General features: G+C 37.8%; 1 protein-coding gene across 1 annotated transcript in view; it reads left to right on the forward strand.

Moving 5' to 3' along the window:
- Nucleotides 1–11,845, forward strand: part of LOC126033848 (cytochrome P450 2C19-like) — a 29,600-nt gene extending 17,755 nt beyond the window's left edge. The window contains exons 5-9 of the mRNA XM_049790880.1: nt 459–635; nt 2,149–2,290; nt 6,599–6,786; nt 10,463–10,604; nt 11,493–11,845. Coding sequence (XP_049646837.1) covers nt 459–635; nt 2,149–2,290; nt 6,599–6,786; nt 10,463–10,604; nt 11,493–11,674 — 831 coding nt within the window. The 3' untranslated portion in view covers nt 11,675–11,845. The remainder of the gene's footprint in view (nt 1–458; nt 636–2,148; nt 2,291–6,598; nt 6,787–10,462; nt 10,605–11,492) is intronic.
- Nucleotides 11,846–13,429: the final 1,584 nt, after the last annotated feature.

Consider the following 13,429-nt stretch of genomic DNA (forward strand, 5'->3'; position numbering starts at 1 on the left):
GTGACCCAAAAACCACAAAAACCACAAAAAAAGAAAAAAATTAATATTAGATGTTCTTATATTATTAATATAATGTGTAAGTATAGAAAATATTATCGTCTTGATTTGCTGGTCAGAATTTTCTTCATCAAACACATCTATCACTGTATAAATTATAAATAACTAAAACAAAATTTCCTTCTAAGGCAGAGACCATGTTTAAAATATTCATGAAACTTTTTTTAGCCAAAGTTTTCAATATAGTAGATGTCTTCCTAAAGGGTTTCACAAATAAGACTGGAGACAGTTCAGGGGCGAAGGCACTTGCTTTGCACATGCTGATCCTGGTTTGATCCCTAGTTTTTCTGGAGTAATTCCTAAGCATAGAACCAGGAGTAAGCCCTGAGCACCAGTGGGAGTGCACCCACTCATGAAATACTGAAGTTAAAAATTTAATAAACTAATTTTTTTTCTTTTAGATATGTAATGCCTTCCCTGTTCTCCTCGATTATTTCCCAGGAAGCCATAACAAAGTATTTAAAAATGTTGATTTCATAAAAAATTATATATTTGAGAAAATAAAGGAACATCAAACATCTCTGGACATTAGTAATCCTCGGGACTTTATTGATTGCTTCCTGATTAAAATGGAACAGGTAAAATGCTACTGGCAGTTCCGTTACTTGATTATCTAAGCACTTTGTGGTTTATTAAAATTCTATATTTACCAGGGATAATTCTGTTGTAAGGCAAATGAGGTTGACAAGGTCTTTTGCTATTTGTTACATAAATAAATATAAACTAAACATGAAAGGGGTAAAATTAAATGGTTAAGGTAAGCGTGATAGTTTGATTTGTTTATTTAGGACTTACTCTACTACTGTGTCACATTTAGATAAATTTAATTCATGGTACAGAATTACACCTTAAGTGAACTAGCTACAAACAAGTTATAAATTGCAAAATATCACTCCATAATTGAGGATGGGCTATGGTCATTCCACACTTTATATGGAAGAGTAAAACAAAAATGACTTAATTTTTCTAAGTTTTCTGTATGTCTGGTAGTTGGAAATAAAATTTAATTTGTTATTGGTAAAAGCAGTTGGTAAATTTCAAATAAATGAATAATATGTATATAGGAATAGAAGGAATGGGAATGAGTAAGTGAATGAAAGAGAGAAACCTCAAATGATATAAAATGGCATAGGTACAGAGCTGGAGAATGATATTTCTTTTTTTTTTTTTTTTTTTTTTTTTTTTTGGTTTTTTGGGCCACACCCGGTGACGCTCAGGGGTTACTCCTGGCTATGCACTCAGAAGTCGCTCCTGGCTTGGGGGACCATATGGGATGCCGGGGGATCGAACCGCGGTCCGTCCTAGGCCAGCGCAGGCAAGGCAGGCACCTTACCTCCAGCGCCACCGCCCGGCCCCAGGAGAATGATATTTCTAAGTATAAATTTTGCATCTTCAATTGAAAAGACAATTTTCTAGCATAAACTTATACCATATTAAAAAGTCAATAGTTTAAAACTGGGGCTGGAAAAATAGGACAGCGGTAGTGCATTTGTCTTGCATGTGACCAACCCAGGATGGTCCCAGGTTCTATCCCTGGCATCCCATATGGCCCCCCGAGCCTGCCAGGAGTGATTTCTGAGCTCAGAGCCAGGAGTCACCACAAAGTACTACTGGGTGTGCCCCACCACCCAAATCAATGGTTTAAAACTGACAGCACACAATTTAGTAATCTTAACTGCATGGTTTGTAGGAAGTTTTGAAATAGAGAAACATGTGTCTTTCAACTTTGTCAATTTTTGGTAGGACATGGGTTTGGGTTACACTTGTCTGTGCTTACTCTGGCTCCTAAGACTCAGGGATCACTTCTGGTGGGCTTGAGAAACCATCTGTTTGCTGCAGATGGAATCTGGGTCAGCCTCATGCAAGGAAAGTACCATTGTACTATTTCTCTGGCCTAACTTTGTCAGTAAAAAATTTTGTTTAGCTTTTTTGTGGTCCCTTGACTTTCAATATCATTTTATGACAAGTTTTTCAATTTATGTGAGAAGACTAAGTAAGGCTTTTTGATATGTTGACTTATCCTTATGACAGAATGTTATTTTTCAGTTACTAAATCTGGAAAAATTATTAATCACATTCAATCATTTCTAGGAAAAGCACAATCAAAGCTTGGAGTTTACTTTAGAAAATTTGACACTTACAGCAGCTGATCTATTTGGAGCTGGAACAGAGACAACAAGCACTACTCTGAGATATGCTCTTCTCCTCCTGCTGAAGTACCCCGAGGTCCTGGGTATGACCAATATAGTAGATAGACACATTGCAGAAAATATCTTAAAAGATCTTGGGGCCAACCAGGTGGCGTTAGAGGTAAGGTGTCTGCCTTGCAAGCGCTAGCCAAGGAAGGACCACCATTCGATCCACCGGCATCCCATATGGTCCCCCCAGGCCAGGGGCAATTTCTGGGCGCTTAGCCAGGAGTAACCCCTGAGCATCAAACGGGTGTGGCCCCCCAAACAAAAAACAAACAAACAAAAGATCTATATGTGTTGGGACTGGAGTACAGTGGAAGGGCATTTGCCTTGCATACAACCGACCCAGGATGGATGGTGTTTCGAATCTCGGCATCCCATATGGTCCCCTGAGCCTGCCAGGAGTGGCCCCTGAATGCCGCCAGGTCTAACCTCCAAATCCCCCCCCCAAAAAATCTATATGTGTTTTCCATCTTGATTCTCTTAGAATAGTATCGATAATTAAATATCTGCATGGCAAAATTATGAAGGTATAATGGAAAATCTTTTGGTGGAGTCTTGGGGTGCCACATCTGGTAGTGCTCAGAGGTTACTCCTGGTTCTGTGCTCAGTAATTATTTGTGGTAGTGCTCAGGAGACCATAGGGATTCTGGGATCAAACCTGGGTCAGCCACGTGCAAGACAAATGTACAAATGTACTATCACGCCTGCTCCTCTTTTTTGGCGGGGATACACTTGGCAGTGTTTAGGGTTACTCCTTGCTCTACATTCAGGAATAACTCTGGCAGTTCTTAAGGAACATTATGAGGTGCTGGGGATTGAAATTGAGTCAGCCACTTGCAAAGCAGTGCCTTAGTCTCTATACTATCTCTCTAACCCCACAGTAAGACATCTTAGTAAAATATAAGAAGATGCTGTGAGAGAAGTGAAGACACCACTGGTAGTATAAAAAGTGATAAGGCAGTGTCTGGATTTTTAAGGAGGTTATTTGTGTCAGCCATACCAGTATCAATTTAATGGGGCTGCATTTTAGATTCACTATGAAACAGTCCTTTTGAAGAGAAGATAGTTTATTTAGAGATCTCTATTATTCTGAATGTATGGTATAAAAATGGAACATTTTCTTACCATAAATTGGTGGAAATTTTAGAAATCTAGTGTTTGTTGGAGAGAATTCCAAGTGAGAGATATGTTAAAAAAAAAGTTAAATTCAGAAGCCAAAAGATAGCACAGTGCTTAGGGACCTGCTTAGTATGCTCTAGACCTTTGACTTTCATAGCTACAATGTACCCTGAGCATCACTGAGTACAACTCTGAATATCCCAGAGTGCCACTGGATGTGATTCTAGAGTTCCCCAGCCTTGACACCCTGGGCCTTCAGAATATCATATAAGAAGGAAACCGAGCTGGGACCTGCTGGCATCCTAACTGCTGTACTATCTTTTATCAGTTTCTCCCATATGATGAGAGAGGGTTACTCCCCAGAGTTGCTGAATCTATAAGAACATAGATCAGCAACACTACAAAGAAAGGTACAGCATTACCTGCACGGCTGGCAAGAAGGATTAAGAATACATTTACCAGGGGGCTGGAGAAATAGCATAGTGGGTAAGTTATTTGCCTTGCACATTGCTGACTGGGGTTTAAATCTCAGGCATCCCATATGAGCCCCTGAACCATCTAGGAGTAACTTCTGAAAGCAGAGCCAGGAGTAACCACTGAGTATACCAGGTGTGGTCCAAAACAAACAAACAAACAAAATAATCCATTTACCAAATTTAGAAACTTTATTTTTTAAATTTCTGTGTCCTGAATTCAACAGTCAGATTAAAAACAAAACAAAACAAAAAACACTCCAGAGTGAAAGACTTCTGGAGAAAAGACCTCTTTTGTTTTGTTTCGGTTTTGGTTTTTGGGCCACACCTGGTGACATTCATATTCCTGGCTATGCACTCAGAAATCGCTCCTGGCTTGGGGGATCATATGGGATGCTGGGGGATCAAACTGCGGTCCATCCTAGGTCAGCTGCGTGCAAGGCAAATGCCCTACAACTGCGCCAATGCTCCGGCCCCAATACCTTATTTTTGCCACTAGAAAATTCTCTCACTAAAGAGAAAATTACAAATGTGCACTGGTGAAGTGTGGTGTGCATTCTATAAAACTCAATCATGAACAACTTTGTATCCATGGTGTTTAAATAAAATAATTAAAATAAAAATAGTAGTTGGGGTCAGAGAGATAGCACAGCGGTAAGGTGTTTGCCTTAGACGCAGAAGGACAGTGGTTCAAATCCCAGCATCCCATATGGTTCCCCGAGCCTGCCAGGAGCAGTTTCTGAGCATAGGGCCAGAAGTAACCCCTGAGCACTGCCACGTGTGAACCAAAAACCAATAAATAAATAAATAAATAAATAAATAAATAAATAAATAAATAAATAAATAAATAAATAAATATAGTAAAAAGAGAAATTAAAAAATTTTCAAAGAGATATTACAGGTCATATATAATGGATGAAAATTCATGAAAGTATCAGAGTTCTCAGGATTAATTCTCATTGTGTATCAAGTCAAAAGAGAGATATTTTCAGATTTGTATATTTTATACTTTTTTCTCTCTCTTATCTTTCAATTGAAAGTAAAAAATTATGTCAAAGAAAGGCATAGAATTAGGAAAACTCATGAGAAAAATAAGTGTCAAAAAGGTCTGCAGGTGGGGCTAGAGCGATAGCCCAGCCAACCCTGATCTGGTCCCTGGCATCCTATATGGTCTGCTGACCCTTCCAGGAGTGATTTTTGAGCACAGAGCCAGGAGTAATCCTTGAGCGCCACCAAGATGTGGCTCACCCAAATCAAAACAAAACAAAAAGCCTGTGGGATGCCAAGCCTAGAGAATAATCATGTCAAAATTAGATTATAAATAGACTGAGGGGAGACGATAGGAACTATAGAGAAGTGAGAAATCATCCAAGGTTTCCTCATAGTAGGGAAATTATTGAGTGAAACATCTATTTTCTTATTTGTAAATTATTTTAAATACAGATGTATAAAATGATGAATTGAATTGGAGAGATCTGATTAGGTCCAAGAAAGTATTCCAAGTAATTGTTGTCTTGCCTGGGAGCATTGTTTATAAAAGAAAATTTTATTAGTGTTTGTGGTATAAACATATTGGGAGATATAGAATTAAGGAATATATGTTATTTCATATGATTTAAGGATGAAAGTGACCAGTCTGATCTCTATACCAGCTAGAGAAGTAAAAGATATAAATAATCAATAAAGGAAATATAAAAACACATAAACAATCGGGCATATTATTAATTTTTAAAGCCTTGTTATATTTTAATATAAAACAATGTTTGATTTTTTTCTTGAACTTAAAAATTTTAATTTTAATGTAATTATATTCTAATTTTTTAAGTTCGGTTTTTGGATTATACCTGGTGGTTCCCAGGGGTTATTTCTGCTCTGTACTACTGTCAGGCTCAGGGGAACATTTTAAATGTAGAGATTGAACCTGAGTTAATTGTGTGCAAGGCAAAAGCCCTAACTGCTCTGGCTGTGATGTAATTATGCTCTATTTAAAAACATTCCTGTTTCTATTTATATTGTCATGTATGCTAAAAATAGATAGGTATGAACTATCTTGTTTGACTTATAAGAAAATTGTATTTATCTATATAATGAAAATGATCTATGTCTAAGTGCATTTCTTGATACAAATGATGTTTTGATACTTTTTAATTTCTGATATTTTATTTTATTGAGACCATTGTGATTTACAAGTCCTTTTTGTATTTCAGGCATAGAATGACAGTGAATTAGGGCCATTCCCAACATCAGTGTTTATTTCCCTCCACCAGAGTTCCCAGCATGCATCCCATACCTCCACCCTTAGCCCCCTGGACTGCTAATGTAAACAGGTCCTTTTTGTGTTTAGCTTGTTATATAGTTTGGGTCTCTTGATTCTATTGCCATTGACTTTGGCTTGGGTATTTAGTTCAGACCATTTTATGTTTATATATATACATATATATGTATATATGTGTATATATATATATATATATATATATATATATATATATATATATATTGGGTTTTGGGTCACACCCAGTAGCGCTCAGGGGTCACTCCTGGCTCTACACTCAGAAATCGCCCCCAGCAGGCTCGGGGGACCATATGGGGTGCTGGGATTCGAACCACCATCCTTCTGCATGCAAGGCGAACACCTTACCTCCATGCTATCTCTCCGACTCCATGTTTTTATATTTTTATAAGTCTTTTTCGTGCATACTTGAAGTATGACTTGAATTTTTATTTTTTCATGAGTCATAACTTGTATCTTATCAGCTAAAGCCCAACAGGAGATTGAGCAAGTGGTTGGCAGACACCGGAGCCCCTGCATGCAGGACAAAAGCAGCATGCCCTACATGGATGCCTTGGTGCATGAGGTTCAGAGATTCATTGACCTTGTCCCCCTCAACCTGCCCCATGCTGTGACCCGGGACATTAAATTCAGAAACTATATTATCCCCAAGGTAAGATATTATTTTTTTACTGATATCACCTCAGAAATTTCCTTTTTCACATTATGGGTATCTAATCTTGGGTATCTAATGAACATAAAAAGACAGATGAACAAAAATAAAAATAGACATGTCTGTTGCCTATTTATATATCTTCCTTAGAGTGACATCATTTTGAATCTTCTGCTTATTTTTAAATTGGTTTGTTTGTGAGTATTTCTTTTTTGGTGGGGAGATTGGGCAACTCCTGGTTGTGGTAAGGGCTTACTCCCAGTTCTGTATTCAGGGACTCCTGGATGGACTTGGGGGACAAGATGGGGTGCTGAGGATTTACTCTGGGGTGACTGAACACAAGACAAATGACTTCCCTGCTATACAATCTCTCTATTCTTTTGGTTTCATTGATGAATTGTAAATTTTTTATCTTTGGAATATTTATCCTTTGTCCTATAACTGGTATATAAATATTTTATCCTAGTTAGTAAGTTGTCTTTTGGTTTTTCTTATGGTACTTTGTTATTTTTAAGTTGTACTTTGTTATTTTTAAGTTGTACAGCCAACTCTTCAATACATTTTGAGTTAAATTTTTATGCAGGATATAAATACTTCATTTCATTTTTATAAATAATTTTTGATAACTAAAATGGGTAAATTCTACTAATAACATGTCTCTCTTGACACATGGGAAAGACAGAAAAAAACTGAGTATTATACAATGCCATAAATAACTAGCTATTGCAAAGGTGTTTGGGAAGAAGAAAGTAAGAGGGAGGTATAGTAAGACAAATGTATGCATATTTATTTATTTATTTATTTTACATAAAGCCATTTTATTAGGTAAATAGGAAGGAAGAACATTCGCAAAAATAATCAGAAAAGAGGCTGGAGTGGTGGCGCAGTGGTAGGGCATTTGCCTTGCAAGCGGCTGTCCTAGGATGGACTGCAGTTCGATCCCCCCAGCGTCCCATATGGTTCCCCAAGCCAGGAGCGATTTCTGAGCTCATAGTAAGGAGTAACCCCTGAGCGCCACCGGGTGTGGCCCAAAAAGCAAAACAAAACAAAATAAGAATAATCAGAAGCCACTAAGTACACTAACAAATGATTAGATTTCCCACTCACAGTTGAAAGGATTTATGAATGTAAATAATTTCTCTCATTGAAAATACTATGATGCATAAATGTTTAGAATGTAAAAGATAGCACCAAACTCTCTCAAATTTTCCTAAGAGCAACATAATGCTTGTGCGTGCTTATTCAGAGACACAATTTTATGAATAGACCATGGGTTAGGAATTATGTATCCAGGAGGTATCATCGTGTCTCAAATATAAAAAAAAATGAGACAAGTAAAAGATCTTATGTATAATTCATAATATTTTGGAGGAACCAAATGTGTCACTAACTGGATAGTGTACAAAATAGTTAGTGACATCTTTGCAGTTATTATCACCAAAATCACTGAACTTTATATTTAATATAATTTTTATTTGAATAGTAGTGGGTTACATATCGTTCACAGTAATATTTTAGGTACATATTAACATTGAATCAGGGGAATTCCTGTCACCGAATTGTCCTCCCTCCACCTCCGTTCCTGCCCTGCCTCCCATATCCTCCACCCTCACCCCCGGGGCTGCTAGAATGAGTGGTACCCTCTGTGCCTAGCTTACTACTTAGTGATCTTACAACTGTTTGGTCATGGTATTTCCATTATATCCCCCTCTAATTGGGAGGCGGGACTAGATAGTTCAAGTTATGTGGTTTTGTTTGAAGAGAAAAGTAATAAAATGGGGGTAAAAAATCAAATAAAATCACTGAACATTTTGTGTAGAAATATATCATCCTGCATTTGAGACTGGAGTACTTTTTACCAATGACAACAGGTGTACTATTTTTTTTTTTTTTTTTTTTGGTTTTTGGGCCACACCCGTTTGACGCTCAGGGGTTACTCCTGGCTATGTGCTCAGAAATCGCCCCTGGCTTGGGGGAACCATATGGGACGCCGGGGGATCGAACCGCTGTCCGTTCCTTGGCTAGCGCTTGTAAGGCAGGCACCTTACCTCCAGCGCCACCGCCCGGCCCCCAGGTGTACTATTTTAGGGGGTCCTCCTATTTATTACAGATAGGCTACTTAAGAAGAGAAATAGAATAACATTAACATATTGTCTGTATTCTTGCATTTCCTTCACATTACCTATATAAATGAGGTTTTATGTGTTTTTCCTTAGTTTATAATATTATGTTAGCTATAATAATTGTTCCAGTTACCTTCATATAGCAGCATGAGGCAAAATTTAATATTTTCTAATGTCTGAGTAGTAGTTCATTGTTTTTATCTATATGCATTCTTTATCCATTCTTCTGATGTTGGGCATTTGGGTTGTTTCCAATTCTTGGTTATTGTAAATAGTGCTGCATTAACATAGATGTACATATATATCTTTGGAAATGTTATTTTGTTGGTTGTTTATGTTTTGGGGCCACACTGGCAATGCTCAAAGGTTACTCCTGGCTCTGCATTTAGAAATACTTTCTGGTAGGCTTAGAAAACTTTATGGAATGACAGGGATTGAACACAGGCCATCCACGTGCACTCTATCAGCTGTATTATCTCACCCACCCTCCTTGTGGGGTTTTATTGAGCCATACTTGACTGTATCTTACTTAATTGTGCCTGCTGTATCTGACTGCATCTTACTGTAGCTTACTCCTAGCTCCCCTTAGGCATCACTCCTAGTGATTCTGGATGATATGCAGAGCTATTATTGACCTAGTCTGGGCACTATGCAAGGCAAGTGCCATAACTGCTATGTTTATGACCCAGGTGGACATATGTTCTCTTATATATTCAATTATATATATATCTATATCTATATATAGATATATATATATATGTAGTTTTGGGGTCATAGTAAGAAACATTTGGGGATTTATTCTGACAATTGCAAATCATTCCAGGGAGTGCTCAGGGGACCATATGAAATGCTGAAGGTTGAACCCAGGTCAGCTACATGCTACATATTGTTGTTGAGTTTTACTAATTTTTATATGTCTTGGATATCAGCCCCTTACCAGATATGTGATGTCTAATTATGTTCTCCCTATTCATTAATATGCCACATCATCTTATTGTTTCTTTTACTTAGCAAAAGGTTTGTAGTTTGATGTAAACACATCTATTAATTTTACTTTTGTTTTTCTGCCATTGGAGTTTAAAAAACTAATACAGGGGCCGGGCAGTGGCGCTCGAGGTAAGGTGCCTGCCTTACCTGCGCTAGCCTAGGAGACGGACCGCGGTTCGATCCCCCGGCGTCCCATATGGTCCCCCAAGCCAGGAGCGACTTCTGAGCGCATAGCCAGGAGTAACCCCTGAGCGTCACCGGGTGTGGCCCAAAAACCAAAAAAAAAAAAAAAAAAAAAAAAAACTAATACAAAAAAGTCCACTTTTATTTTTCTTCTATATGTTTTGTAGTTTCTGCTCTTAATATATAACACTGTAATCTATTCTGAATTATGTTTTGTTTGTGGTGTTATATAATGGGCTACTTTCTTTTCTTTTCAATATCACTATCCAGTTTTCTGAGCAATATTTATTGAAGAGAAATACATTGCTGATTGTCTGTCTCTCACACATTTCTTTCATCACCAAAAATGCTTTATGACTCAGATTATATGTGTTTTATTTCAGGGTACAACTGTAATTACATCACTGACTTCTGTGTTACATGACGACAAAGAATTCCCTAAAGCTAAGGTGTTTGACCCAGCCCATTTTCTAGATGAGAATGGAAAATTTAAGAAAAGTGACCACTTCTTAGCTTTTTCAGCAGGTATTAAATTATATTTCCTGGTTATTCAGCAAAAAAATTCAAAGGGATTTAGTGACAATGAAAAGTGCCCACTCTAGGGATAGCAGGCTATTAATCCGTAATCATAATACAATCTCAAAGCCTAAATATTTTCTCTCATTCTGATACAACTTTATTATTGGACCAGATTACAGAGGGTATTTGAGAATTCATTCATTCATTCATTCAGTTCTTCCAAATTCAGAAAGAATTTTTGGACCAACAACTTAAAATATAAGCGAAGAAGGACTTTGGGTTTTTGTTTGTTTTAGAGGGTTGGTATTTTTGTTTGTTTGATTGGTTTTGGTTTTGGACTTATTCTTGCCTCTGCACTCAGGATTCACTCCTGGTGAGTTTAGGGTACCATCTGAGATACCAGGCATTGAGTCCGCAGCCATGTGCTGGGCAAATACCCTATTACTGTGCTATCTCTTTGGACCTGAGAAGTGCACTTTAGAAAAATAAAATAGTGTAATATAAAACTTGAATTTTTTTGATATATTGGAGATTATTTAGTATAGGTACAGGGTAAGAAAAGAGTCAGAGAAAATGGGCAGATCATCTAATATATTTAAAATAGAAAAATGCTACTAGTGAATCTTGTTTCTAGAAAAATGTTGATGGTAACTTAAATACAAAAACAAGAGTCTTAATGTGTAATTATTAAACTTTTTTCCTTGTGCTCATCTTAATAACAGTTGAAAGGACACCTTTAAAATAAGTCAATGTGTGCATACTTTTCACACATCTGTCAAATCATCCTGCCTTCCATTTATCTATACAACCATTCTTTAAATTGTTAGTGCATATTTTTTGATAGCTAGAATCAGAATTCAAGGACCAACTTCTTTTTATATTTGCTCTTCTCAGGAAAACGTTCGTGTGCAGGAGAAAGCCTGGCCCGCATGGAATTGTTCTTATTCCTGACCACCATTTTACAGAAATTTAACTTGAAATCTGTGGTTGATCTTAACGACCTTGACATTACCCCTGTTATGAATGGATTGACTTCTGTGCCACCATTTTTTAAGATCTGCTTTGTTCCGGTGTAAGGAGAATACAGCGTCTATTTCTGCTATTATTTTGTTTGAAATCCCCTCTATTTGGAGTGTGGTTCACCTCTTTCCTGAAATGTTATCTTCGTTCTTTCTTTCCCTCAAAGTCCCTTTTCTCAAGACTCAAAAACATCTGACCTTCATTAAAGATGTTTTTGCAGTTTCTCTTCAACTGTTATTTTTTTTATACTCTGTAACATATATATGTGCTCATACTTTCTAAAATACAATTATAACATCAATATGCTCATATTTTTTGAAATTGAAATAGTCATTATGAAATAGTGCAGGAGGATTGGTGCATACCAATATACAGCAATTACTCCTCATTTTGTCTTAAATTTTAAAAAAATCCATAATTTTATGACCCAATTTCAAAGTCCCTTCCTCTGCACATAATGCAGGTACAATTACAAAGCTGTTCATGATTGTTTCATACATTCAATGTCCAACACACATTCCTTCACAATGGTGTACATTTCCTGACACCAATATTCCTATTTTCCCTCCACCATCCCCATTGCCCTCATCCCTCAGTCTAGCACAATGGTGAAGGGAAGTGTACAAATTTGTTGAGGGTGTGATACTACACTGATTTAAGTAGGAAACACTGCCATCAGACTGGAGTAGTAGTACAACAAGTAGGACACATGCCTTGTATGTGGCTGACCTGCTTCAATCCCTGCCATCCCATATAGTCCCCCACACCCTTCCAGGAGTGATTCCTGAGCTCAAAGCTAGAAGTAATCTGGAGCACTGCCAGGTGTAACCCCCAACCTCCAAAAACCTAAACTAAAACAAACAAAAAGAAACCCTGCCATTAACAGTTTTGTAAGTCACAGTGCCTTAAATTATCTCCATTTTATTTTATTTATTTTATAAGTTTATCGAGGAGCCACAGATACATTCCACAGCCAATGTCATAGTAGTTAATTGGTCAGCTCCATAGTTCATTTTATTCTTGAAAGAGATGAAGCCACGGGCCAGAGCGATAGCACAGTGGTAGGGTATTTGCTTTGCATTCGGCTGCCCAGGACAGACCTGGGTTTGATCCCTGGTGTCCCATATGGTCCTCCGAGCCAGGAGCGATTTCTGAGCACATAGCCAGGAGTAACCATTGAGCATCACTGGGTGTGCCCCCCTCCCGAAATACAAAAAGAGAGATGAAACCACGCCATGAGAATTCATGGGTACACTAGTCTTGTAGCTGAAAATTCTGGGGCACTCTAGCTTGTGGGCAGACCAACACCCTACCTTGCTGAAGCCTTGGCAGCTGCATCCAAACTCCTCTATTACCACCATGCCAAGGGCCCAAGTTTCCCCTGATCTTTGCAGAGACACCTAATCAACAAAATCTCCAAGTATGCTGTTTGGGGGGTTTGAGAACTCAGGGTTTTATCAGAGTATTCGAGTGGGGCAGCTTCTTCCCACCCTTGTTGTCCCCGCCCTCCGTACTTCCAGAAGCAATGGCAACACCCAAGACCCAAGACCCATAGCTGCCTCCAAGTCAGCTCCTGGGCTTAGCTCCACAGATCCCAGAATTTCTGGAACATGCAGTCACATACATGATCATGTGACAATTCCAAGTTTTTCAATACTGACACCCCAGTAGGAAGGCACCAAATTAGACATCAAAGTATCAAAAAGACCATTTAAGATTAACAAACAAAACCAATAACACCAAATATTCAACTAGCAACTAAACAGCTTAGCAAACCTTCAGATAATGACTTAATGATCCTATTGGACATA

This window comes from Suncus etruscus, chromosome 17, assembly GCF_024139225.1.
Source record: "Suncus etruscus isolate mSunEtr1 chromosome 17, mSunEtr1.pri.cur, whole genome shotgun sequence".
NCBI lineage: Eukaryota > Metazoa > Chordata > Mammalia > Eulipotyphla > Soricidae > Suncus > Suncus etruscus.